This window comes from Globicephala melas, chromosome 11, assembly GCF_963455315.2.
Source record: "Globicephala melas chromosome 11, mGloMel1.2, whole genome shotgun sequence".
In the NCBI taxonomy this organism is placed as follows: Eukaryota; Metazoa; Chordata; class Mammalia; order Artiodactyla; family Delphinidae; genus Globicephala; species Globicephala melas.
In genome coordinates, this window is record NC_083324.2 from 27422613 (window position 1) to 27450129 (window position 27517).

At 42.0% G+C, this 27517-nt stretch overlaps 1 protein-coding gene and 1 long non-coding RNA gene across 6 annotated transcripts in view; one reads left to right on the plus strand and one right to left on the minus strand.

Moving 5' to 3' along the window:
* Positions 1-1641, plus strand: part of LOC132598085 (uncharacterized) — a 45835-nt gene extending 44194 nt beyond the window's left edge. The window contains exon 3 of the long non-coding RNA XR_009565754.1: positions 951-1641. This is a non-coding gene — a long non-coding RNA (uncharacterized lncRNA). The remainder of the gene's footprint in view (positions 1-950) is intronic.
* The window catches only part of PTPRG (protein tyrosine phosphatase receptor type G), a 733896-nt gene that overhangs the window by 21113 nt on the left and 685266 nt on the right, over positions 1-27517 (minus strand). For all 5 annotated transcript variants that reach the window (XM_030867610.2, XM_030867608.2, XM_060307591.1 and 2 more), the window contains 11 exons: positions 25462-25553; positions 18056-18152; positions 11711-11793; positions 11387-11521; positions 10217-10351; positions 7880-8052; positions 6164-6299; positions 5467-5613; positions 3106-3199; positions 2111-2187; positions 1495-1623 (listed from right to left, as the gene is read on the minus strand). In XM_030867610.2, the coding sequence (XP_030723470.1) occupies positions 1495-1623; positions 2111-2187; positions 3106-3199; positions 5467-5613; positions 6164-6299; positions 7880-8052; positions 10217-10351; positions 11387-11521; positions 11711-11793; positions 18056-18152; positions 25462-25553 (1298 nt within the window). The remainder of the gene's footprint in view (positions 1-1494; positions 1624-2110; positions 2188-3105; positions 3200-5466; positions 5614-6163; positions 6300-7879; positions 8053-10216; positions 10352-11386; positions 11522-11710; positions 11794-18055; positions 18153-25461; positions 25554-27517) is intronic.

Consider the following 27517-nt stretch of genomic DNA (forward strand, 5'->3'; position numbering starts at 1 on the left):
TTTAACAACCCTAAATGCCTCCAATTTCCATATGCCGAACAGAGTAGACCCCTATTGCCAGCTAATTTGAAAATTTACACTCCAGTTTTTAGCTTAAGATTCTCAACTTTGTTGCCATTCTATCACACAGAAGCAGTCTTGGTATTCCGAAGCTGGAGCAGAAAGCGACAAAGTGAAGTTCCTACTGACTGGGCACACAGTCAAATGCATGTCATCAAGACTAGGGGTTCACTCACATGCTGTTCTTTCTTGATTAAAAAACTCACTACTCTGACACTCACGGAGGCAGATCGTTTTTGTTTTTGTTTTTACTTTGTGCGCTTACAAGTCCTCATAGTAACTTCTGAAGACCCAACTATTTCGAAACTTAAGAATGCAATGAGAGCTCAGCAGAAATAGTTACACTTATTTTCATAAACGTGCTCACCCTTCTCCTCTAGGGTCTAGTGACCTCAATAGGGAAGGACTAAAGGGAGAAGAAAGAGGTAGTAGCTTAGTCAAGGTCTTAAAAAGCACCATCAAGTCCGAACAAGGAAGGCTTTCCTAATCTCCCTCCCTGTAATAGATCAGGCTTGCCTGTGGATTGGGGGAAAATAACGATACATTATTAGTACTTTTGATACCGTTTTCTTTGGGCCAGGAAACATTTCTGTGATGTGGCGGCATTGGACATATACAATAACAAAATGAGACAGGTGACTCAAGTTCCAATCCTGGCTCCCATGGTTCGTATATGCCCTTGGGCAAGTTACTTCCCTCAGTTTTCTCAGCTACTAAAGGAGATGCTGAGAGCACCTGTGTCATCGAGTTGTAGAAAGGATTAAAGGAGTTAATACAGGTAAAGATATAATCAATCAATGTTAACTACGGTTAACATTTATTGATATAATCAATAAAGGATATAATCAATCAATGTTAACTACTGTTACTGTTCATTTATTTTTCAACAGTGACATATAGCAACTGAGAGGTCGGCTTAAGATCGTGCATTAGTGAGGTTAGAAAAAGGACCTTCTTCAAAACCTTCTGGGCTTCCCTGGTAGCTCAGTGGTTAAGAATCCGCCTGCCAATTCAGGGGACATGGGTTCGAGCCCTGCTCCGGGAAGATCCCACATGCCGCGGAGCAACTAAGCCCGCGCGCCTAGAGCCCGTGCTTCGCGACGAGGAGCCACCGCAGTGAGAAGCCCGCGCGCGCAGCAACGAAGACCCAACGCAGCCAAAATAAATAAATAAAAACCTTCTCCCACGCTGCCATGTACAGTACAACTGAGGGGTGATTGATTGATATATCACCAGCATTAGGGATCAGTGCTGATCCTGTTGGAACTGATAGGGTCAGGAATGGTAAGACTAGGAAAGGCACCTGTGCAGACATAGAAGATGAGAAGTCTGAATTCCCTCCCTAGCATGTACAGACACGGTAGCCCTGTGACAAGGTAATTTATGCTCTGGCCTCCCGGGCTCATTAATATATAGCAGATGTGCTTTACTTACCAAGCTCTGGTTGTCTGGCAGCATGACAATGATCTGTGCGTTATGATCCCAAATCATTCGCCAGAAATCTTTCGTAGTATGTGGCAGAGGATGCTGGGTTATGATAAATTCATTGCTCCTGTAATAGCCCTTCAGTTAGGAAGACGAAAAACCAGTGATTATGAGTGTTTAACTCTGCAGCAGTAAAATATATTCATGAAATAAGACCGGCACTGTTTCGACCCCACGAAAATAATCAAAAGAGGCACTCAGTGCATTGGGCTAATTTTTAGATGTACTTCTCCTAACATGTATATAGACAGTTTTCTCTCCACGTCCGATGCACTTCTAGTTCCCCCTGCTGTTTTTACTTGACAGCAATTTCAACATTTATTCCAAGACTAGATGGGTGAAATTCACGAAAAGATTAATTCCTTAACAAGCACTTCTGTTAGCTTAAGCAATTTTTGTGTCCTCACCGATTAGGTATCCTTGGTTAGAGGTTTCCAGATACAGAAATCTCTATAATTTTGATATTACACATCAAGAAATTACTTGAAAGTCACATAGGTGGTATCTGCTGTTTAGCACCTTTCAGTTTAATTGACTTTATTTATAATTAACTGTTGACTCTCACCATGATATAAGAAGCATTAATGTAGTCTGTTCCTTTCATTCCAGGCAACGGTGCAAGGCCCACTCGAGCACGCTCAGCTATGACATGGAAAAAACGAAAACACCACATTTGCCTCATTACCCCTCACCACCAACAGCACTTTCTGAGAGTTACTTGGTGAGTAATAGAGCTCTTTGGCTCCCCTTTCTTTTTAAGACTTACCTATATTTTTAAACAAGCTAGAGCATTATCAGCTAAGGAAGAATGTAAAATGAAATTCTGCTGCATGTGCCCAGCAGGACCCAGACGTTCTAGGAATAACACTTGACTGTGGGAGAGGCTTTCCCAGCGGACCACTAAGAGGATACTGTGTGTGGAGTCAACACAGGGTTTCAGGTCACTCTTGACCCTGGTTTGATATTCCTACACTTATACCAACGTATTGTCGTTTGCTCTTTTGCCATCCCCTTACTCCCAATCTTTTTCTTTGGGAAGGCCTTAGAAAATATTGGCCTCTTTCAGTAGACAGAATCTCTTCACTGATCACCCATGCCTGTGTCTACAGTATACTACACACAGTATCCACTGCTGTGTCCCAAGTTATTTATGCAGCGGTCACCACCTACCAACGGTGCCTTAGTCTCTAATAGCCAGAATAATTTAGTCTCAATAGCCAGAATAATTTAGCAATGTAGTTCCAGCTGTGCAGATTAATCCAGGACTCTCTGTTTGAAGAGAGCATTAATGCCACAGTGATAATGACATTTTGTTTTTAAAGGCAAGACATGGTAGAAATAATCTAACTCTTGAATTTCGAGGTGAACTGAAGCGAGCTTTCATGTCACATAGACGCAGCAACTTGCTGGTGCCGTCACCCACCCCTCCCGTTTTGATCAAACTGCTTCAGTTGTCCTCAGCATAACTTTTCCCCTTGGTAGTGGCTGCCTCTTTACTTAACACACAAAATCCAAAGAAAAAACAAACACAGGCAAGTCGAACTGATTTTAAGATCTTACAGGGCACGACTGAAGAGTTTCTGTTCTTTTCTTTGTTACACTCTTTCTGAGCACTGAAGCATTCCACGTATTTTGCATTACACTGTGTGACCAGCTGAAAGAAAAGCAACATTTTAGCCTTCATTCAAAGGATTATAATTGTGCCTGTGTTAACTAACTTATTGTGGTAATGGTTTCTCAGTATATAGTTAACTATCAAACCATTACGTTGTAGACCCTAAACTTGGAATTCTTTGACCTACATGCAGCGTGGTCTATCTCAGTCAAGCGGGGAAAGACAACAAAACAAAAACAAAGGTATAATTGATAGCATCTGCTTGATGATCTGGCACAGATACTATAAACATTTTTGTATCCCAAAGGACACTTTTTTGTGTTTCAACAGTGGTAGCTTTTTCAGTTGTCTTGGTTGTTTGTGTGCTTGTTTTATTTACTATTAGGCCTTAGGTTTCTTTTTTTTTTTTTTTTTTTCCCTGTACGCGGGCCTCTCACTGCCGTGGCCTCTCCCGTTGCGGAGCACAGGCTCTGGACGCGCAGGCTCAGCGGCCATGGCTCACGGGCCCAGCCGCTCTGCGGCATGTGGGATCTTCATGGACCAGGGCACGAACCTGCGTCCCCTGCATGAGCAGGCAGACTCTCAACCACTGCACCACCAGGGAAGCCCTAGGCCTTAGGTTTCTTGACTACAGGCACTATGTAAGCAGCATTTGTTGAATTAACGTGGGTTTCTCTGTGGATGATGTCACTGATTCCTCACAGCCACATGAAATGGAGGTGTCTCTATACTAGCAAACACGGCTTCGTGGTAATAAGAGCTAATCATGGTAAAGAATTTACTAAGTTCTCAGTAAATGTCTGTTAAACTGAACTGACATTGTTCTAAGGCTGTTATAAATAATTAGCCCAGTAGTTTGGTTATTCTTCCCGTGTATATAGCTTGGTTGAATCATTCTGTCAATCTTTTTGGGGGGTGGGTGGTGGGTGAGGAGGGAGGGGGTCCATGCTAACAGAGTATATGGGAACGGTCTCCTTCTCTACGTGGAGGTGGATGTAGTTGGTTAATGCCTGTAAAGGAACAAATGACCTGGTTTCTTTTGATGAATTTTTAAAACAGTGTATAAACAAACGTTGCGGAAACAGAAAAGGCAGAATTTAATTAAGAATTATTGGTACTTAATTTTTTTAAGAATTCATTTTAAACATTCAAAATGAGACACTATGTCCTCACTATTGATTACCTCAAACGGTTCGCAGGGCAGTAAGGATGTTATAAAAGGAGACCTAGAAATTTAAAATTGTTATAACTGAACTTGGTGAAATTGATCTACTTTTCATTTCATATCACTTGTTATCATTTGTTTGACAGTCTCATTTCGTGAGCTGAGACGCGAAGGTTTCAGTGTCTATGGAAGGTTTTACCATGAAAACTAAAACTGCAGAGATTCATCTCATTCTTTCCATCTTGACACAAAACGAGAAATTACATATAGAACAATGTGCAAAAAAGCCTGTTTTTTTTAAAGTCTAATGAGAGACTACGAAATAGGAAAGCACTTAGTACTTTGAGATGACTGAGCTTTCTGATCTTACTTACTTTAATAGTTCTTATAGTCTCTCTTTGCACTCAATTCCGTATAAACCTTAACTGTCTTTACACCTCATGCCCCCATGCCCCTATCAAAGAAAAAGAATAACCATTTAGGAAAAGTTAACTGAAGTTTCTTTAGTATTCCGTAGTAACTAGATCTTTTCTAGTTTCTAAATTATCTGCTAGGATAGTCATTCAAAGAGCTTTGCTTTTAAGATAATGCCAACAAATAGCCGTTCTCCATCAGGGTAAGACAGTATTTGTTCAGAAAAAAATACAGAGGATAGGGCTTCCCTGGTGGTGCAGTGGTTGAGAGTCCGCCTGCCGATGCAGGGGACACGGGTTCGTGCCCCGGTCCAGGAAGATCCCACATGCCGCAGAGCGGCTAGGCCCGTGAGCCACGGCTGCTGAGCCTGCGCTCCGCAACGGGAGAGGCCACAACAGTGAGGCCCGCGTACCGCAAAAAAAAAAAATACAGAGGATATTTTTTGGACTGGAACGACTGACAGAGTACCATGTCATTGGGGCCAGGGGCAAATGTTAAAGTCGTAAACTGTGCAGAAGAAAATACAGCACAGCACTGTCTACTTGGATACCCACAATTCATACGTAAGTCGAAACTTGATCTTCCCATGGATTACATCTGAGGAGTACAGATAGATAGTAATCCATTTTAGTCTAGACATTCATGCAAAAAAGACACGACCCTCCCAACTCAAGGCATTTCTTTACCTCCTTGCTGCTTTGCCAAAGAAACGTATTGAAAGCACTACCTTGAACTGTTTCTCCAGTCGTGTCTTTCCTCCCGCTCCTGGTATGAGGATACTGTTAACGTAACTATGCAGCTGACTGGAAGATACTTCAGTCTCCTTTCCAAGAATGGCTTCCAACAAGGCATCGTGGATGAAAATGTACTGCTCCTAAAAGGCACACGACATGGTAGTCACTGAGGAGAGCTGCGACAGGGCAGCCACCTCTGTCCCCTGCGTGAAATCGACCTTAGATGAACTCTTCCCCTAGCAGGGACCTCCCGCATGCATTTACAGCCAGGGGGGTCAGCTCCAGTCCATCCTTCCTTACCTGTCAGAAGTTATTTTAGGGTAGGGCCTGTGCTGCGTTTAGTTCTGTATTCCATACCACGCCCCAAACAAAGCAGTGGGAAGACGTGTGTTCAGTGAAGGGCTTCAGAACCATTGCCTCGTATATATCTCTCAGGCTAAACAACAAGGTTTAAGCGCCCCCAGCATGGAATACACAGCACTAGAGAAAACTGTATCTGCTTCATTTAAGAGCCACACAGAAATGGATGCCTGTGAGCCAAAGAACGGTATCCCGGTTAGGACATCTTCCAACACAAACCTGTAAATTCCTTCCAGGCCCAAGAGAATGCGTATGTCTCACTCTCAGTCATTCAACTTTCAGTTCAAGCGTGTGCTGGAATCACATGAGAACACCAGCACCCCTCCTCACCTCAGTCTGGACGAGGTAGTTGCGCTGTGTCCTGATATGCTTCAGGAATCCCAGGACATTGACTGTGCTTTTGTCTTTTATCTGTTGCAGCATGCTGTCGATCACAATGTAGGTGCCCGTCCTGCCCACGCCAGCACTGGAAGAAAGGCAGACACTCAACTAGTACACCTGCTGCTCTACCAGGTCATGAACCATGGATTACAAAAATTATCATCTGAGTCTCCAACGCGCTGAGAAATAACCTACGTCAACTATACTAGGTTCTCCCAACAAGAGGGTTATGCTGACATACATACGGATAGCATTCAGAAACTTCAGTAGGATCTTCCTCCCTCGTGAGTCTTGAGGGCGAGGGAAGACTGCCCTTCTACCATACATAAAAATATAAAATATGTATAAATATAAATAAATAAAAATATAGTTACAGATTTGCTTTCTCAGCCTTGCTTGCAGCTCAAGCAAAGGGTTTAACTCTGTGATGCCAGGGGCCACAAGGTGTCTCTCCTGGCAGTAGCCATCTCCGCACCAGAACCACCCCTGCCGAGGCATCGCCTGGTTCTCCCGCTCCCCCAGGGATTCTGGGAGAACGCACTGTCCTTTCGAGAAACCCCCTCTGTGCACAACTCCCGCCCAGGGTGCTCAGTACTGGCAAGTTCCTATTTATAAGGGCTACTTTCCTTTAGTAATCCAGGGGTAGGAGAAGAAGAGCCCCTCTGGAAAAGCTGGCCTCTTTTATTCCCGTTTCCTGATTGTTTGTTATTTAAGCAAAACAACACAACACAACCCAGGGAGACCCGAGTTCTGCCGTATTGAACCACAGGCTTCTTTTGGCAGAAACCTGCCGCCTCAGGTTCCCCATCTCACACAGTTTTGTTGATGATACCCAAGTGCTTTGATAGACCTTCACCTCTATTTTAGTGATTCTAAATGGGTGAGCAAAAATGTAGAGTCCTTATGGGACTTTAAACAGAGTCCTTATGGGACTTTTCCGACGTCTGCAAAGGACCTGCTCTGTGGAAGCATGTTATGAGAACAGCCCCAAAGAAACGCTGAGAAAAGGCCGGGCAGCTATGTAACATACATCACAGAATAAGCAACATCTCTTTGAATACCAAAGTGAAAAAAGCCCAGCAATCCAAATGAAACACAATAAAAGCATTTTTGAAACAATCAGCTAAGGTTGTTTAAGGTAGTTAGTAAAGATGGGAAAACAGGCTTTATCTGTGCTTTAAAAAAAGGTATTTTATATAGCACGTATAAACTGAAAGCCTTTCACACATAAACTAACTATTATCATTTGGAGGAACCCTACAGAAAAGCCATGTTCAAAAACTCAAAATCTCTAGTGCGGAAAGTTCTAAATTTGTGTGTAAGGTTTCTATATATTAGGAGCTGCCAACAATTTCCCTATAAACACTGGGGATTTTTTATCAGTAATAAGAAGGCGTTATAAAAACTGGAGACTCATCCTCTAAGAGCATATTTTGTTGTAACCTCAGAAGCAGCAGATGGTTTCTTAATGTGAGGGGACTACAGTGACCTTCCGTAACCCTAACAGGTCTCATTGGTCCCAGTTTTCAGACTCCGTTTCTAAATCAAACAAAGCCGCAAGCAGCAGGGCCACAGTGGTCCAAGTTCACACAGCCCACACCCGCTGCTCTGCCCAATTCAAATGCTGAATCCCAGGCAGAAGCAAGGGGACGCCGTTGGCCTCACCTGCAGTGCACCAACACAGGGCCCATTTCTGGAGTCCGGGCTGCTGAGGACCTCCTCACGAAGGTCAGGACCGGGAGGGCGTACTCGGGAACTCCCATGTCGGGCCACTGCGTGTAGTGGTACTGGATCACTACCCGTTCATTCTGACGCCCCTTGGGATTTCCCTTCTGACCCTGAGAGAGGGTGAGAAAAGATGGCTTTAAGCTGAGAGTGGGCATTCTGGTAAAAATCACATAAGGGGGCTTCCCTGGTGGCGCAGTGGTTGAGAGCCCGCCTGCCGATGCAGGGGACGCGGGTTCGTGCCCTGGTCCGGGAAGATCCCATGTGCCGCAGAGCGGCTGGGCCCGTGAGCCATGGCAGCTGAGCCTGCGTGTCCGGAGCCTGTGCTCCGCAACGGGAGAGGCCACAGCAGTGAGAGGCCCGTGTACCAAAAAAAAAAAAAAAAAATCACCTAAGGATGTCAGCAAACCTGACCTCTGTTCCCATTTGCCTTAACTGCTGTTCCTGGGGTTGGTTATTTCCTCTCTGTGGCCCTCTCATGCCCAAAATGGAGACATGACCTGGGTGCATAGAAGGATCAGACATCTCTTGGAAGAGAAAATGGGTTAAGACTGTACCAAGAATGAATGTTTAGTATCGGTTTTCTGGATCTGGACCGATCCAAGCACTTTTTAATTTGCCTACAAGGCCTCCACTTCCTGGCAGCATTTGAGATGCCCCAACTCAGCTGACTGTGGGCTGGGACTCACATTCTTTCTCCACTGTCCGGACTGGACCTTTAGGAGCCAGAGTGCTCGTGCCGTACACTCTCCAGGAGGTGTGGGGAGGATCCTAAGTGACAAGTGGTTCGAAATCTCTAGAGTCAAAGGCAACAATCAATTTATCTGTCACTTTCAATAAAGGAACACTACTCTGAAGAATTCGTTTAAGTGGCTGCACTTTTTACACTTGAACCACTTTGGATGAAAAATTTCCCCAAATAGATCACTTGCTGTGATTTTTTTTTTTTAAATTACCAATACCTCTAAAATAAAAAAATTTTTTTTGATGATTCAGGGTCATTAATCCATTGACACTGAACCTTGTAGGGTGTCTGGCCCTGTGCTACAAGGCCTTTGGATGTCTTTGATTTCTTAATTCTTCTGTTACCCCTCATTTTCCTATTTCTTCCACATTTGCAGTTACGATGGTCAGTGTGCAAAACACCTAACGTTCCTATTGGACTTGCTCCTCTGGCTTAAGCTGTTTCTAAAATAAGAGTAAGTGGGTCGTGTTTAAATAACCTGAGGTGCTTCCGTGAGTAATGGACACTGTACTTAATGAGTTACTGGTTAGCTTGAGCCAGTTAACAGCTCTATTACAGAGAACACAGATAAAAACAGTGCAGCTGATTTTCATGTACTTCTGCTATTCTTGGAAACAAACTATACACAGAAAGGACTGTTAACCTTGGATCACAAATGGGCTTCAGAGCCACTGACACTGCGTATAAAAATCTCGGTAAATGTGAATTCTTCTGGGGCAAGAGGGAGGCAGTTTTATCACATTCTCCAAGATGTCCAAGACTAAAAAAATAAATTAAGAACCACTGCTACAAACAACTCCCATACCTAAACCTCTGTAGAGTACTACTTCACACTTTCCTAATGAGCACCTGTCTTGAGTTCATAATACTGCTAGAGCGATCTATGAGTCTCGATGGGACAGTGGATTTTCAACAAGAGAAACTGAGATAACTTGAAAGCACCATTTCCACAAGGTGTAATTCTCACGATGGTAACAGTTCTACTGCAGAGAAGGGTTTTACCGTTAAGTCACATTAGGAAACACGACCAAGTTATATCGGTTTCTTAACTCTAGCACTCTCCGTACTTGTGTTCCTTGTAAGTTTCTAAGGGGGAATACGTACTACGTGGCATTCATTTTCCACACTTATCGAAGCACAGAATTTGATTTCTGCAAGCACCTTGCAGGGCTACTATCCCTTGGGACACACTCTGGGAAACAATGCTTTAAAAAGCTGCATCACCAAACAAACAGATGCTGCCGTATTTGCTGGTTACCAAAACCTCAGAGGACCTTTTTCTTTCCCCCCAAATGAAGCCTCTTTCATGAAGAGATTAAAGAACTCAATCAGGCCAGTTAAATTCTATTATGTGCTTTGCCAGTATCTTTCACACCATACACTGATGTCAATCAAAAGAGTTGTGAAAAAAATGTTTCAAAAATACTTTTTTAAAAACCAAGTTGGTTACGAGAGTTGGCCTTAGTCGCACAGTAATTTTCATACTAGTTTAAAAAGAGATGCCCTGGCAGCCCACCCAACTCCTTCAATACCTTTTTCACTTTTGTATTTCGGACTGAAAAACGACGAACAGTATAGCAGGCGTGTACTTTTGTGCTCTTCAGTGTGACAATAATGTTTCCATACTCCTCACTGTTCTCTGTGGGCCAATACTGATCACATTTTCGCTGCAGAAAAGAAAAAAGCTGTAAATTATAACTGCAATTGATGTCACAATTCCAACGTTGATAATGTGGTTTCAAATGATGGTGTGGAGACACAGGCCATATCACCACGTGGTTGACTAAAAAAGGAATGCATGGGCTGAAGGCCTTGCAGGCAGATGTGACCTCTGAAGAGGTTAATCTTGGGACACGTTTGGGCAAGATCACTTGAGAAATGGGCCTAGTGTTCGCCATCATCCTTCAACACATGATGTACTTTAAAAGAAGGTCTAAGAAAAATCCTGTATATTTGACCTCTACGAAATGTGGGTAGGATATGTTATCAAAGGGAGTTTAAGTGTCATTTTGGGAGGCTGGCCTGCATTCACAGTTAACACAAAGTCTCTTGTAACTGTGAGCGCCTTCGTGTTAAAAACTGGGTCACCAAAGGCAAAACAGGGATTCCACCGTCAAAGTGAAGCAGTAGTGACTCTGAGTAACCAACCAGAGCCTGGATCCTTATTCCAGCTTAAATTCACGTCTAATGTCAGCTCATAACCCAATAAAGTTAACATATGAATCATCATCTTAAAAAAAGGTTCTCTTAGTGATGGTCAAGGTGTTTAAGCAGTCTTTACTCCCCCCAGTGTGAACTATTAGTAGTTCCTTGACTAAACTGTTTCTTCCAACGTCCCTGCTTTTGTTCTTTCTCTCCCAGATATTTGGAACGTCCTTCCTTCTCTTTTCAAGCCTGTGTAACTCTTCCTCCTCCTCTTTCACTGTTCAAATCTCACCTCAAATATTAACTCTTTAAAAAAATCTCTGTACTAGAGGATGCATTCCTGTGTTTTGCAGCACCCCCCGTCCCCCAATTAATACCCTATTCACCTCAATCATCATGTTTAATCCACTCTGGTAAGTGCCTAGCTCACTTTCCTGGCAGGGAGGCCACTTCTCACTTCTCTAACTCTTTTGGCCTTGCCAAGTTTCTACCCTACAGCGGTACTCCACAAATATCTTTTTGAATGAAGGTACACGATTAAGCCAACAAGCTCTTACTCTTCCTTTTTCCACAAGGTTCGTAATCATGACAATGATTCCAGTGTTTTGTTCCCAAATCATCCTCCAGAAATCTTCAAACGTAGACTTTAACGGTCCCTGGGTGGCGATGTAGGCTTTCGCTTTGTTGTAACCCTTCAAAGATGACACAGCACAAAGTAAGATGAAAGCAGTATCACAGACCAGTTAATAATTCAAGTGCCTTCCGTATTGAGTAGGCTGTGCTTCTCACGTGAGCTCTGTGCGGTATGAAAACACATTCAACAGTCTCTGCAGCACCCTTCATTTATCAGAAACAGGTTTATAAAAACATTTCTGACTTACATCGACATAGTTTGCATTAATGTAGTCGCTGTGCTTAGAGTCTTTTCCTGGTAAAGGTCTTAACTTCACCCTACTGTGATCATCTACAGAGGATAAGAAAAAAAAGCAAAAACAAAATGTATTAATTCGAAAACTAGCAGCATTCTAAAGCACAAAACAAGGCAAAGAGGCAACATGGCATCTCCCAGAGTGGCCCGAGAAACCTTCTGGCAGAAGAACAACTAAAAATTCAAAGCTACAGCATTCAAACCCATCTCCAAACCACAGGGACACTCCTACCTCATGCTCTGACCTGTGAGTGCTAATATGCAAGAAATACAAATTGTGGTCCTTATTAGTTCATGTAAAACAATTCAAGTTGCAACCCTCCCAGATTTCCTCATCCTATATATTTTTTTTTCTTTTTGCAGTACGCGGGCCTCTCACTGTTGTGGCCTCTCCCGTTGCAGAGCACAGGCTCCGGACGCACAGGCTCAGCAGCCATGGCTCACGGGCCCAGCCGCTCTGCGGCACGTGGGATCTTCCTGGACCGGGTCATGAACTCCCATCCCCTGCATCGGCAGGCAGACTCTCAACCACTGCGCCACCAGGGAAGCCCCCCTCATCCTATATTTTAAAACCAGTTTCCAAGGCCTTTGCTTACTCATGCCCCACCCCCTCCCCACTGATACAAATATAAAAAGGTGATTTTATTAGATCAAGTCCAGAACATCTATTTTCCGGAGGTGCCATTGCTAAACTCAGCTGGACTCCCCATCACCCCAGCAGACCCTGAATAATTGAGGGAGCCAGAGCTTGCTTCTAAGAGTAATCGCTTCACCGGAATCTGAAGTCCATCATCAGATTTAAGATCCACTTAACCTTCCCCTACGAACAAAAGGTGAGTGGTGATATGTGCCTCTGGTTGCCCAACAGAATGAGCTTGTATTTATAGGATAAGAAACAAAAGAAAGCTGAGGTCATACTTTTATTTTTCCCTAGCTAGAAAGAGAATGGGCAAAAGCCCGATTTCCATTTCTATTTATAATCATGATCGTAAAAGGCTAGCTCGAAAAGAAGTCCAATGAGTGGATTAGCCTAGACATTACTGACCCCAGACTATATCAAGCACTTTTGGAAAGCCCTCCACATTCTTGGAACTGTGAATTGCTTTTGTTGTGCTGACAAACTCTCAGACTGCAGTGAATCTGAACAGGGGCTGCCTGATATAAATGGGCCCCAACTGAAAATACTCTCCTAGGGCATCTGGATCCTATGCCTTAGGAGCATTATATTGTTACTTCTCAGACTGACAAAGAGGAACACGTGTTCCTCAAGTTGCACAATTCATATTTCATCAAAAAGGTAACAGACTAGCTAAAAAGATCAATACTGGAGGTGGCATCCACGTGTGCCTTGAAAGCTGTGATGGCTCCGTGAGAGAACGCTCTTCCTGTATTGTGTTCCAGGCACATTCATGGACTGATTTTACTTGTTCCATAACATTTCCATGCTACTCTTTGCTATATAAAGGCGTTAATATAGGGGTAGACCAAGGTGCCGGGTGATGTGCCCAGAGTCTGACCAAGTGACCAAGAGAGCACCAAAACCCAGCTCTCCGAACTTACGGAAATAAAACCACATCTAATCTGAATTTGTGAAAGTAAAACCTCAAATGAACTTGTGAAAGTACAAACATGTCTACGAAGACCTGGTGGTTTTGTGACAAAACACGATAACCCTTGGGCACATCACACAGAAGTTGCCTTGATTTCCTCCCTCTTCTCTGCCACATAGTTTTAGCTAAGGCAGTGAGCTCACTAGAAGTAGAGGTTGCTATGGTGGACAGTGATGTGTGTGGACATATGCAAGGCATATACACGTGTATATCTCTGACTGACATATGCTTAGAAATGAGGTCTATAAATGGACAAGTCCTCACAGTCTCAGGGAGGTGAGCCTTGACTGGCTTGGCCGACAAATACTGCCAGAGTCAATCTATCCAAAGACTGGCAAGAAAAGAAAAGTTTTACTCTTCTTTCTTGTTCTCTTCTTTTTCTTCTCCTCATTCTCTCAGGTAACTGAAGCAAATACTCTCATTCAAAAATGACTCTTGGTTCTTTTAAAACGTTTTCTAGAAGACGTAAAACTACAATCACAGATGACATGATCCTGTATATAGAGACCCTAAGGTCATATATGACAACTCCACAGCTAACATCATACTCAATGGTGAAAAGCTGAAAGCTTTTCCTGAGACTGGGAACAAGATAAGGATGTCCACTCTTGCCATTTTTATTGATCATGGTATTAGAAGTCCTAGCCAGTGCAGTTAGGCAAGAAAGAGAAATAAAAAGCATCCAAATTAGACAGGAAGAAGTAAAACTGGCACTATTTGCAGATGACCTGACATTATATATAGAAAATGCTAAAGACTTCATCAAAAAACTGTTAGAATAAATGAATTCAGTAAAGTTGCAGGATACTAAATCAATACAGAAAAATCGATTGAATTTCTATACAGTAATAATGAACTGTCAGAAAGAGAAATTGAGAAAACAATCCCATTTACAATTGCATCAGAAAGAACAAAACACCTAGGAATAAACTTAACCAAGGAGGTGAAAGACCTGTGTATTGAAAACTCTAAGACATTAATAAAAGAAGCTGAAGAAGACACAAATAAATGGAAAGATAGTCCATGCTCATGGATTGGAAGAATTAATATTGTTAACATGTCCATACTACTACCCAAAGCAATCTACAGATTCAATGCCATACCTATCAAAATTCCAATGGCATTTTTTCACATAAATAGAACAAACAATCCTAAAATGTGTGTGGAACCATAAAAGAGCTCAAATAGCCAAAGCCACCTTGAGAAAGAAGGACAAAGCTGGAGGCATCACACCCCCTGACTTCAAATTGTATTACAGAGCTATAATAATTAAAACAGTATGGTACTGGCAATAAAAACAGACACACAGATCAATGGAACAGAGTAGAGAGCCCATAAATAAACCCACACATATATGGTCCACTGGTTTATGACAAAAGGGCCAGGAATATACAATGGGGAAAGGACACTCTCTTCAATAAACAGTGTTGGGAAAAGTGGACAGCCACATGCAAAAGAATGAAACTGGACCACTACAGTCCACCATACATAAAAATTAACTCGACATGGATTAAAGCCTTGAATTTAAGACCTGAAATCATAAAACTCCTAGGAAAAAACAACAGAGAAAAAAAGCTCCTTGACATAAGTCTTGGCAGTGATTTTTTTCAATCTGACACCAAAACCAAAAGCAACAAAAGCAAAAATAAACAAGTGGAACTACATCAAACTAAACAGTTTCTGCACAGCAAAGGAAACCATCAACAAAATGAAAAGGCAGCTTACCGAGGGGGAGAAAATATTTGCAAATCATGTATCTGATGAGGGGTTGACATCCAAAATATATAAATAACTCACACAAATCAATAGCTAGCAAAACGAGCAATCAGTTAAAATATGGGCAGAGGACCTAAATATCCATGTTTCCAAAGAAAACATATAGGTGGCCAATGGGTACATGAAAAGTTGCTCAACATCACTAATCTTCAGGGAGATGCATAGCAAAACCATGATGAGATATCACCTCACACCTGTTAGAGTGGCTATTAACAAAAATATAGAAAATAACAAGGCTCACAACTGTTAGAACTAATGAGTTCAGTCAAGGTGGTTAGATACAAGATCAACATAACATACAAAAATCAATTATATTTCCATATGCTAGCAGTGAACAATCTGAAAATATCAAGTAAACAATTCCATCCAAAAGAATAAAATACTTAGAAATAAATTTAACAAAAGCACAACACTTGTAAAATGCAGATTGCTGAAAGGAATAAAAGATGATCTATATAAATGGAAAGACATCCCATCTTCATAAATTGGTAGACCTAATTTTGTTAAGATGGCAATGCTCCCCCATATTCATCTATAGATTCAAAATAATCCATATTAAAATCCCAGCTACATTTTTTGCAGTAATAGGTTGATCCTGAAATTTATATGAAAGCACAAGGGATCCAGAATAGCCTCAACAACCTTGAAAAAGAAGAGCAAAGTTGGAGGACTCACAGTTTCCAATTTCAAAACTTATCACAAAGTCAGTAATCAAGACAAGTGCGGCAATGACATAAGGATAGACATACAGATTAATGAAAAAGAAAGGAAAGTCTGGAAATAAACCCTCACACTTATGGTCAGTTGATTTTTGGTGGGGTGCTAAGACAACTCAATGGGGGAAAGAAGAGTCTTTTCAACAAACGGTGCTGGGACAACTGGATATCAACATGTAGAAGAATGAACCTGGACCCCTACCTCACACCATATACATAAATTAACTCAAATGGATCAAAGACGTAAATGTAAGAGCTAAGACCAGAAAACTGTGATGACAGGTGTAAATATTCATGATCTTGGATTAGGCACTGGTTCTTCGGATGTGAGAACAAGACCACAGGCAACCAAAGAAAAATACACTGAATTTCACCAAAATTTTAAAAATCTGTACTTCAAAGGACATCATCAAGAAAGTGAAAAGACAATGCACAGAATAGAAGAAAATACTTGCAAACTATATATCTGATAAGGGATTTGTATCTAGAATCTATAAAGAACTCAACAATAGAAAGACAAGTAATCCAATTAAAAACTGGGCAAAGGATCTTAACAGACATTTCTCCAAAGAAGATATACAGGTGGCCAATAAATACATGAATAGATGTTCATCATCTATCAATCATTAGGGAAATGCAAATCAAAACTACTGTGAGATATGACTTCACACTCATTAGGATGGCTATTATCAAAAAAACATAGTAACAAGTGTTGGCAAGGATGTGGAAACGTTGGAACCTGCATATATTGCTGCTGGGAATGTACAATGGTGTAGCCACTTCGGTAAACAGTTGGGAAGTTCTTCAAAATGTTACACATAAAGTTACCATATGACCTGGCTATTCAATTGCTAAGTATATACCCAAGAGAGTTGAAAATATATGTCCGTACAAAACCTTGTACACAAATGTTCATAGCAGCCTTCTTCATAATAGTCAAAAAGTAGAAACAGCTCAAATGTCCAACAAATGAGAAATTAATATGTGGTATATCCATAGCACAGAGTATTATTATTCGGCCATAAAAAGGAATGAAGTAGTGATAAAGGAATGAAGTAGTGATATAAGCCACACCATGGGTATACCTTAAAAACATCATGCCAAGTAGAAGTGACACAAAAGGCCATGTATTGTATGATTCCATTTATATGCAATACCCAAAATAGGCAAACACACAGAGAAAGAAAGTAGGTACGTGGTTTCTAGGGACTTTGGGAGAGGGAGGAATTGGGAGTGACTGCTCAAGGGTAAGGAAGTTTCTTGTTGGGGTCCTGAAAATGTTCTAAAATTAGATGGTGGTGATGGTTGTACAACTCTGTGTCGATAATAAAAAACACTGGAAGTCACTTAAAATTTAACTTCAAATTAACGTGAAAATGGGTGAATTTTATATGGCATGTGAATTATATCTCACTAAAATATTGTTTAAAAAAACTATCTATAGTAGCGTGCAGATTTAAGTGTCTGATTTAAATGCGCTATTACATAAAATGGCAAGTACTGTGTTCTTTACCATAGTGTATGTTAACCATAAACATCTGTGCCCCTGCCCTTAATACAGAAGTGTATACCTTCAGCCAGTGACCCAAGCCACGGTGTCTACAAAAAGTGGCCTTCTAGCCACAGAAATAGCCTGTCCTCTTAGGGTATTCCTTGAGGCTCTGTAAGAAGAACACTTATTTGTTTGCGTCCTGAACTTCCAGGGTATTCTTGACCCTGGAAATGTTTTGGACAGGACTAAGCACGTGGGCCACAAGGACTGGTATAAACTAATTACCTAATCTTAGAGAGACTGCTTGGAAATTCAACTTCCTTGATTCAGTTCCCAGTATTTCCATTTGTGTTAAAAGACTTGGCTCTCACTGGTTAAGAACAATGTCAAGAGAGCGACATGACATTACAGTTTGGTTCCCAGCATCGGATATGAAATCACTTCATGTAAAAACAGTAAAGCTCAGAACATTTCCTTCGATCACCTGATTATTAAGCAGAGATCTGACAGCTTCGTGAAAGACTCAGCGGGCAGAGTGTCCCCACTTCTTCTTCCACACTGTTGAAGATGGGCTAATGAGAGGTTAACTTGCAAGTGTAATTTTCTCTTGGCATCCTGATTCTGATTGCTTGCCTTTCAGCTTCTACCCAGCAGGAAGATTTCATTTCCCCGCAGTTGAAGATAGTTTAAAGTTTATTACTCACATGCTAAAATGTTGATGTATCTGTTTTTGTGCTTGTTATCTGGATGATTAGAATGTTCTGCAGTGATGTTCATATCGGCTGTACAGCGCTGGACCTCCTAGAGAAGAAAACAAACATCGAGATTTCCAAGATTTTTAGACACGCTTTAGACGTTTGACAACAAGGTCGTAGAAAGAAAGGAACTATTTACATCCAAAAGCACAGAGTATTTACACACTTCCCAGCCACGGGCCACCGTTACCTCCCCAAACTCAACTTCAGAAATGATTACAGACATACTAATAACAAACGTATGAAGGATGTGAACAAAATAAAAGGATTTCATTCTTTACTAATTCATCAATCAGCTACTTTATTCCAGATTTTGACCTAGGCATGGGGATTACAAAATAGTTATCTCCTTTTGAATATGTCACAGTCAGATGACTGAGAACAACATGGAAAAGGATGATGACAGTCAAATGTGATTAGTAGAAAAGAGGCCTTAAGAAACTGACGGGAACACAGAGGAAGGCTTTAGACAGGAGGAGATGATTCACCTGGGCCTTAAAGGATGAACAGGAATATTTCAGGCAGAAGAATAATCTCCACCATGGTTTGCAATATGCTTATATTATAGTCCTTACAGCCTCGTTTTATAACTAACAGACCACAGACTGACTGTACTCAGCCCTGAAACGACACTAATAGAACTTAAACAGTTGTCATATCTGGCTCAAATATATATGGCTCTGATGCCTTATTTGTTAACTCTGAATTTATTTACATTATCCTTCTTTAGAAAAACAGCAGTGGGAGAAGCAACTCTCCTCTCCCGTCACCTTTGCCATGGATAGAAACATCATCCATTAGCCTAATACAAGATTGCTAAAAAGCCACATTTTTCTACACTGTGTGCTTCAAACCCCAGACTGCACTGGCGCGAACTAATAAGGGAAGTCATTAGCAGCGCACAGCTGCGGCAAAGAGCAGGGGCAAAGTGACACAAGATGATCAGGAGAAATGTTTTACACGTAACAGATGTAACAGAGTTTACGAGCGTGCAGACTTTTCTTCACAAAGGAGTTGCATAGCAATTATGGATGATTTCCACAGCATTTACATCACGCATAATGAAACAAGGAACTGGCTGTCTTTCATATTTGCAAAGTACTTAGGAGGAACTCACTGTGATCAAAGAACTTAACCAAGGTATAAAAACAATGGGTCACTAACTATTCAAAGAAACCATATTCATGGACACCCGATTCCTGGAGGATATATATTCAGTTTTTCATAATTGCAGGCATTCCCAGTGGAAGGAAGGGAGGGAGGGAGGGAGGGAGGGAGGGAGGGAGGGAGGGAGGGAAGGAAGGAAGGAAGGAAGGAAGGAAGGAAGGAAGGAAGGAAGGAAGAAGGAAGCAAAGAAAAAAAAGACCCACAGGCATTAATTCAACACACCTCTCTGGGAAAAGTGTGCGTTTCATGACAATCCTTTATCTTTTCTTACTTTTACTAAATGTGATAAACTCTGATACTTGCTATTCTATCTAAAATGGTTTATAACCTACAGTTTGGCAAATGCTGGTTTAAAGGGCCTTAAGGCTGCCTTTGGCTCTTTTCTCTAAAACAGATAATAAAACGTGAGCACAATGGAACGAGTCTGACATCTTAACATCTCCAAGAACAGAAGCAACGCTAGCCCTACTCAGAATATTTGCCTTTTAGAACTGCCTCGAAAGCCTGACATGTGCTCTTCTGAAGAGTTTCAGGGCCCGAAAACCTTTGAAAATGGATTTGTATTCTGGAAGACATTAATTCAATCTGTACACAAATCCGTGAAATAAGCTGACGTGCTTTGGTTCCTGGGTTTTGAAGGTCATACCTTTGGCATGTACCTCTTCAGGGCTGAGCTGCTCAGATATCTTGTGCTGAGCTTTCAGCTTTTAGTACCTTAGTTTGAGATTCGCTTTGTTTATCGATATTTTTTTTCCCATTGTGTGGCTCTGACCACACACTAGGGACTGAGGTGGGGCCTCTATTATAGTCTAATGCAATTGACCAAGCCTGCGTGGGAGCAGCTGTCCGTACTGTTTAAAGCAGCCATTCAATATGACCAATCAAACTCTGTGTTATCTAAAACTCTTGGTCTGATCCGTTGCCTCCGTTTCACTTTTCCAATTATGTGAATGACAGAAAACAAAGGAGACTCATAAATAATGTTAAATCTGATTTTATGAGAACCCAAGGGGTTTGCCTATGGCCTTCTGATTTTGTCTTGTGGATAATAATGTCATCTGTAATTCCTTGCAGTACTACTGCCTGACTCATTTAGATGCTGATAATATCACCTGATCCTGGAGTGTCTTTTCTCCATCAGAACTGGCATTTCAAAGTTAATGTGATTTTAATAGGTGTTAAAACCTTTTGAAGTGACACTGGCCGATAGAGTGTGTATAGTAAAGTTACCTGGTCAGCACCCTGATAAAAAGTTTAAGGTTTAAGCTTGTTTGTACTTTACTGTCTCTGTAACAGAGCTGGTATTTTCGAAATGAATATTCTGCGAAGGAACAGGCACACGATCACAGAAAAGAGCCAACTGAGAACAAGAGGTTTAAAATAAAGTATAACTTAAAAAAACAAACTAACAAAACCACTAAAAGCTGACAGACACAGAATTCTTGGGAGATGATACAGACTACATCACCTCCTGCCTGGAGTTGTGGATGTGAAAGCCTGTCCAAAGGGCACATGGTGACCTACTGTCCTCCCATTCGGTAGCTCACATGGAAAAAAAATAAGCCCACCAGAACAGATCTAGAAATCTTTCAGATTACTCAGCTTCACAGTGAAGCAAGCTGAGAAGGAAATATTTTGGACCTGGTGACCAAGTGTTAGACCGAGTGTGTGTAACATTCTTAGTGTCTGAGTTCAGGCAGCCCACAACTGTGTTCAGGGGACTGTTGTACACAAGGTTAAGTCATGACCACAGCTCAGGGCTTTGTTCAGTGTCGGACTCAGAGCTGGCCCTCGCCAGGTACTGGCCACACTCATCTTCCCACCTCTACTCTCCTCCGCTCAGGCTACAAACTGCCGCCCTGATTTTCTTCAAATGCTGCTTTGACTTTGCTGTTCTCTCACTCAGACACCTCTAGAGAGACGCCAGATTCCTTAGCCAGGCTTTCAAGGTCCCATCCTATTTTCCACCTACTCCCTTCCCAATGCCACACAGTTTTAACTCTATGCCCCCTGAACAGACCGTATGACCACCTCCTGCTCTGTGCTTCACTGCCATCTTCCTTGCTAAGAATGCCTGTCCTTCTCTCCCCCCTCCGAATCCATATGTCTTTATCTAAAATGACTGCCTTCCCCTCCAGAAAACCAATCCATCTTTGGAGAGTACATCACAGTGTCTATCATCCTGCAGCTGGCCTATAAAATAGAATTATTTTTCCTGTACGATCTGTGAAATTTGGCTAACGCACGTTTTTTCTCACTCTTTGTAAAAACCTCAGCTTAACCAACTATGATGTTTTTCATGATAAGGGTTTAAAATGTTTTCCTGTGGGACATCTAAGACCCACACTGGCATTCTGTCACCGAGGCTCCGGAAACTCGACGGGGCCACTTTCTGCCATCCTGCAGGCAGCGTTCTTTCTGCAGCTTTCCGCCTCTGTCAGGAACTCTTGCTATGTGAAATCGGCAACACGAGAACTCTGCATCTTACATAAAGCTATTGTGGCCACTGGTCCCTTGGCGCATGAGCTCAGGTGGACAAAGCTTTGTTCTCTTGATTTAAGATGAGCAACTGCCCCAGATTTAGCTCAGCTGGAGCTAATTGTAACAGACCTGATCCTCCCCCAAAGGATCTTGTCAAGGGGTATTGGACCTCTGGCCTCATCTCTGCACTCAGCCTTTAAACCTGTGCTGCTCCTGACCCCTGCCTATTAATTCTGTTGACCCACAGGGCCTTGGAGCTCCCCTGATCTCGAAAGATTATATGCTAGCATCGTGCCTCTGGAAGCCTCCTGGATTATGACTGGGGAGGCCGGGGAAGAGTGAGGTTGTAGTCAGCTAAGGTAGCCAAGGGAACAGTCACTGAACAGTATCCGGGCATAAGGATTGACGATATTTCCCGTGACTGCAAAATCTGCTAGAGGTATAATGTCCCCAGCTTTTAACGGCCTCCAAAATTTATCTGACAAGGACCAAAAGCTTGCTTCCAGCATCACCTCTAAACAAAGACTCAAAATTACCAGTGAATCATTTCTCATTCTCCTCCAAGCAGCAAAGTTCTGAACATATGACAGCTATTCACCAAATTTGTTTTTTTCCATTTCCCTCCAAGATTTGAAATCAAGATGGGGCAAACAGAACTTCTGCAGAAACACCCAATCAAACTGCATAGGATCCTTTCTCCTTCGCTCTCCTCCAGAACTTCATTTCTGTATTAGCACTTATTTTGCTTTGCCCTCTTTCTACTTTAGCTGTGTATACTCTAGTCTTCTTCCCCCATCAGGCTGAACTCCCTGAGAGCAAGCTCTCTGTCCAATTCATCTGTGTGCCTTATACCATGTAGGTACTCAGTACCTGCGGAGAACAGTAGGTACTCAGAGAATGCTGGGTACTCAGTAACTGCAGAATGAGTTGCTTTAACTCCTCTTAATAGGCAAATATTCACTGTGCAGTGGTTTCCTCTATAATCTTAAGATTAATTCTTTGACTAATTTTAGGCCTCTATTCAGAGGTTATATAAGATTTTTATAAGTGAGATTCTCAGCCCTCTGGGAAGGCTCTGGCCCATAAAGTTCATGTACTGGGCTCCCAGTACTCTTGGGGGGGGAGGCTCCTTATTTTGACTGCTCCCCCCCCCGCCACTTTTTTTGCCAAGGAACTCACTGGCCCATCAGCTGCATGACCAGTTTTAGACAATCACTGATAATCTTGGTTATCTCTCCTTTGACTTCAGCTCATTACAGGCCACTACTTCCATGAGAGTCTGGAGGGCATCCAGGTTAAACATGTGGGCTTGAGTCAGAAAGCCTTGGTCTTCAACCCTATTGCTGCCACTTCCTAACTGAATCACCCAGTGCCTCGGTTTTCTCACGGGTAACTTTCCTCATCTGCAAAATAGGGACAATAAAATAGCACGCACCTCATGGGGTATTTCTGAGGAACGAGCGAAATAATCCAGGCAACCGTGCCAAGTAGATGCTGGCCGTCGTTATTCCACATAAAAGAAATCTGAGGTTGAGGTTACCACTCTCTTAATATGAGGGGTTTGTTTTCCTGTTGTTAAATTACACAAAATCTCTCATCCTGACTTCCTTTTTACAGCCTATTACTATCTCTTGTTTATTAAAACAGCCTTGATCGCTTCTTACAGAGCCTGTTACCATATTCCTTTCTAGCAGAGCTACCCAAAAGGAGTACTACTACTCTTCTAAAATACTTCAGATTCCCCCTAAATTAGATGATGACAGTATGTTAGTGAGCTTTTCTATGTCTCACTTCCCCCTTTACATGGCTGTCTTACTATCCTTTGAAGGAGAAAGGATGTACTTCCTAGTCTGAATAGCCCCGATTTGAAACCTTTCAAACCAGGACAGACTGTGAAATAACAAGAGTAGAACAAAGCCTCCCTCCTCCCCGCCCTCCCTGTTCCAATCCTGAAACTACCAGAATAATACTTAAGCTAGAGAGTTCGATAGAGGCGACAAAAGCTTCTAGCCACAGTTTTCTTTTTAGGACAGAAATAGGGTGCAGATGCCCAGGATTTGTTAACAGGCGTGATTTTGATGCAGCGAAGCCCATTTTGAGTGAGATCAAGTTTACAGAGGTGTAGCTGATTATTTCGAATAATTAAATGGTGTCAAAACCAGCTGTGATGAATAGCACTGGGGTCTCAAATCATAAATAATTGAGAAACCTGAGTTGCCTTTGATCATCCTGATCAAATTCTCGTCTCTAGAGGACGGATGTTTGTCCCGAATACCATCAACATTGTTAAATGCCTCAATATTCTTGCTCAGTCATCCAGCCAACAGTCAATTGAACTAAATCACTTGAACACCACACACATGTGCTGTCCTCATGTGCTTTCTACTTGGACAGGCACCTTTTTTGGGGCAGCATTTAAGAGCCGCGTTAAACACTTGACGTGTTTTTGTTTGTTCCATGAAACACATGACTGCAGAATAAATCAGAGGGGTCCTTCTCTCTACCACCGTTGCTTTGCTTCTGCTCAAGAAATAAAACAAAAACAAAAAAGCTAGGAGAAGGACTTAATTTAAAACAAGTTGTCAGTATAACTGCCTTTAGGATGGCCTTTGGGGACTCCAAATTTGCACAGAGACAGGGGCTTCTGGTCCTCTTTTTCTCTCTCCTTCTCCATGCGAAATAACTGCACCTCCCAGCTGTAGGGCTCCTGGGCGATCTCAAAGGGCTTACCTTCCATTATTCCACGTGATCCCCAGAACCAATTCCGTGAAAAGAGGTGGGCAGGTTAGTGCCATCACCATCATTTCCATTTGAAAGCAGAAACGAGACAGAAAGGAATCGACTTACCCACAAAGCTAGAAGACAGCTGAGCTGCCATGAAAACTTGGCCTCCTCGGCACAACTCTTGCTGCCAGAGATGTGCCTTAGTGAAGCGCCTCAGTGAAGAAAAGGGCAGTCTGTTTAATAGCTCCTCATTGACACCCTGTCATTGCGGAGCTGGCACGGAACCCAGAGCTGGCAGGGTAGTGCGCGCTGCTCTCTACCTTGTTTCCTCCATCCCGGTTCTTAAAATCAGAAGGCTGCGTTCACCCACGTCTCCTCTCCAAGGATTAATAATCACGAAAACAACCATCGACCTTTGCATGGGCTTAACAGTTAACCCAGCACTTTCCAGGATGTTAATCATTCGTTTTTTTCCCCAAAATCGTTGGGGTTGGAGGTGACATCGGTGCCATTTTTAAAAATGAGGGAACCGGGGATCAGAAATGCAATGACTGGCTCAAGGATAATAAAGGTCACTCCTGGTGCAGCCAGCTTCAGATCCCTCAGACCTCAAATCTGCTGTCTCTGCTGTACCTTGTACATCCCAGAAGCGACACACGGAACGAGAAGCCCTGTCCTTCGCAGGATGACTGCTGTCCCAGTTAGAATGCACATGAAGAGAGAATCTGAGGTTGCCTCTTTCCTGCCACTAAGTCTGTTCTTTCGCAGAAGTGCACAAGCAACTCCCTTTCACCTCGTTTTTACTGGGAAAAGAGGGCCTGTTAAAACTCTAAGTGTAAGGAAAAGAAAAAAGAGAATCAAGTCCCCACTTTCCTCAGTGACTGCTTCTGTTATGGTTGAAACACATTCACTTCAAGCTTACAAAAATCCCTGTAAAATGAGAGTTAGCTTTCAGGAAAGAAATTTCCGGTTTTGAAACATACCTCAAAATCCTCAGAGAACCCATGCTGGTTATTAGAATAGAGCTCACCAATGTGTTTAACAAACTGTTTGACAGGAATGGCTTCCATGTCATCTGTGGGAATAAAACAATATTCAGAGTCACAAAGAATACTTCCATAAACAAATAACACTGATAAGGGATTACTGAAGACAGATATTTGATTTTTGCAAAGAGTGATGTAATTGTATCACCTGAAATAGATGTCTTCAAGAAAAGTCTCTGGAGTTACTTGACATTAGGGTCTCATTATGATTCTGAATGCCTAAATGCTAGGCTACATAGGGTTTTAAAAATGGTCTTAAACTATTACCTTTATTCTTTCTATTCCAGGCAACTTACGTAGTTAACTCACCACATCATACTCTTAACTAAAATTCTGAGCTTACCAAGGGTACTTATTTGTTAAGAAATGTTATCACACCCTATGTTTTTCAAAACCTTGCTATTCAGTGGGGTCCAACTTGAAGTTGGAACAACTAAGTCCTATGTCTGATCTCTGAAGTCTAAGCAATCTTTTTACACAATTACAGACAGGTGCCACTGTACCAGCCGGCTTCCGGTACAATGCCATCTATGTTTAAGTGTTCACAATTTTCATTCAAGACAGCTGTGTCTACACAATGCCAAATAACCAGTTTGATGGAATTAACTGGATTTCTTTTTTGGTGTTGACAGACTAGGTGTAGATTCAGGAAGACTCCACATTGCAATTTATTTGTAGTGCTGTCACTTCAAAAGGGCATTTTCAGTTCCTGAGCCCCAAGTGTGTTTTAAGCCGATTTACCCAGATCCACTCTGCTACTTGACTACTGCCGGAAAACAGCCACACCCCGCTAACTGGAGCTCCCCAACCTCCTCCTTCCCTCCTTCCCTCGCCCCTCCCCCGCAAATATTTCCTTTTAAAAATACTCTGCTGAATTTGAGATAAACAACAGACATGACATTTACTTTATTCAGAGTGAAAGATCTTTGGCAAACGCACAAACATCTAAACTGCCACAGATGCTTTTCTTAGCAAAGGGTATGAAGATCTGTATGTGTAAATGAGGTCCTACTTTGGCAAGAATGTTATAGATCCAGGCCTGACAATCTGATTTCTCTTCATCTGGTGACAGTTAACATTGACTATGTCATTCCTTCTCTACTTTCTTTCGAGAGAGCAAAGCTCTAGGGTGGCTTTTTGCATCTATTGACATTTTCAAACTTGCATCATTCTAAAGCGGAAAAAAGCCTCTCTCATATACTTTGTTTAAGGTGACTTATAAACGTTCATAATCCAAACTGCTTAGCAGAGGAATGTTACTTATCAAATAGGGGGTGCTCTGTACGTACAGAGTCTTTCTGTGTGAACAATTAAAGACCTAATCATTTTAATAGGCCACCTTATGAAAAAAATTGCCAAGTTATTTACAAATATTTCAGGATTGAAGATGTTCATGAATATGCAATCATTTTGCACGCCCAAGAAATCTATAGCTCCCATAATGATGTAACCAGCATTAACAGAGTAAGCCGAGCCAAAATGTTTCCCCAGAATATTTAGCAGAATGCACAGTTCAAGAAAAATTTCCCAAATTATCTGATCACTTCCCTTAAAATGTTTAGAAGTAAGCAAAGTCTACAATAATGATCAAGTGGCAAAGAAAAGACCTTAAGTTGAGAGAAGGACTAATGTGGACAAAATTGGAGCATCTCTAAAAGATTAACCCAAGAATAAACTCATCTTTAGACAAGAGGCAGCATACATAAGATGGGTCACAACCTAGCCCCACAAACACTCCAGCCTACAGACCGCAGGCAACACTTTTCTCCTGTTTATTTTGAAATGGAAGACACAATGCTGTTTCCAAGAGTAGAGTGACGTGGGGTTAATAGTATAATAGGCTGAGGGCGATATTTATTCCATAGTGATAGTTTAGAACTGGAGATTCCCAATAAACTTATGGTGCCATGATTAAGCACGAGGACTCTAGTTCAAAATAAGAAAAAACACATCAGCTTTAGAGGTGTTTTACTCTGCAAGGTACATACCACGG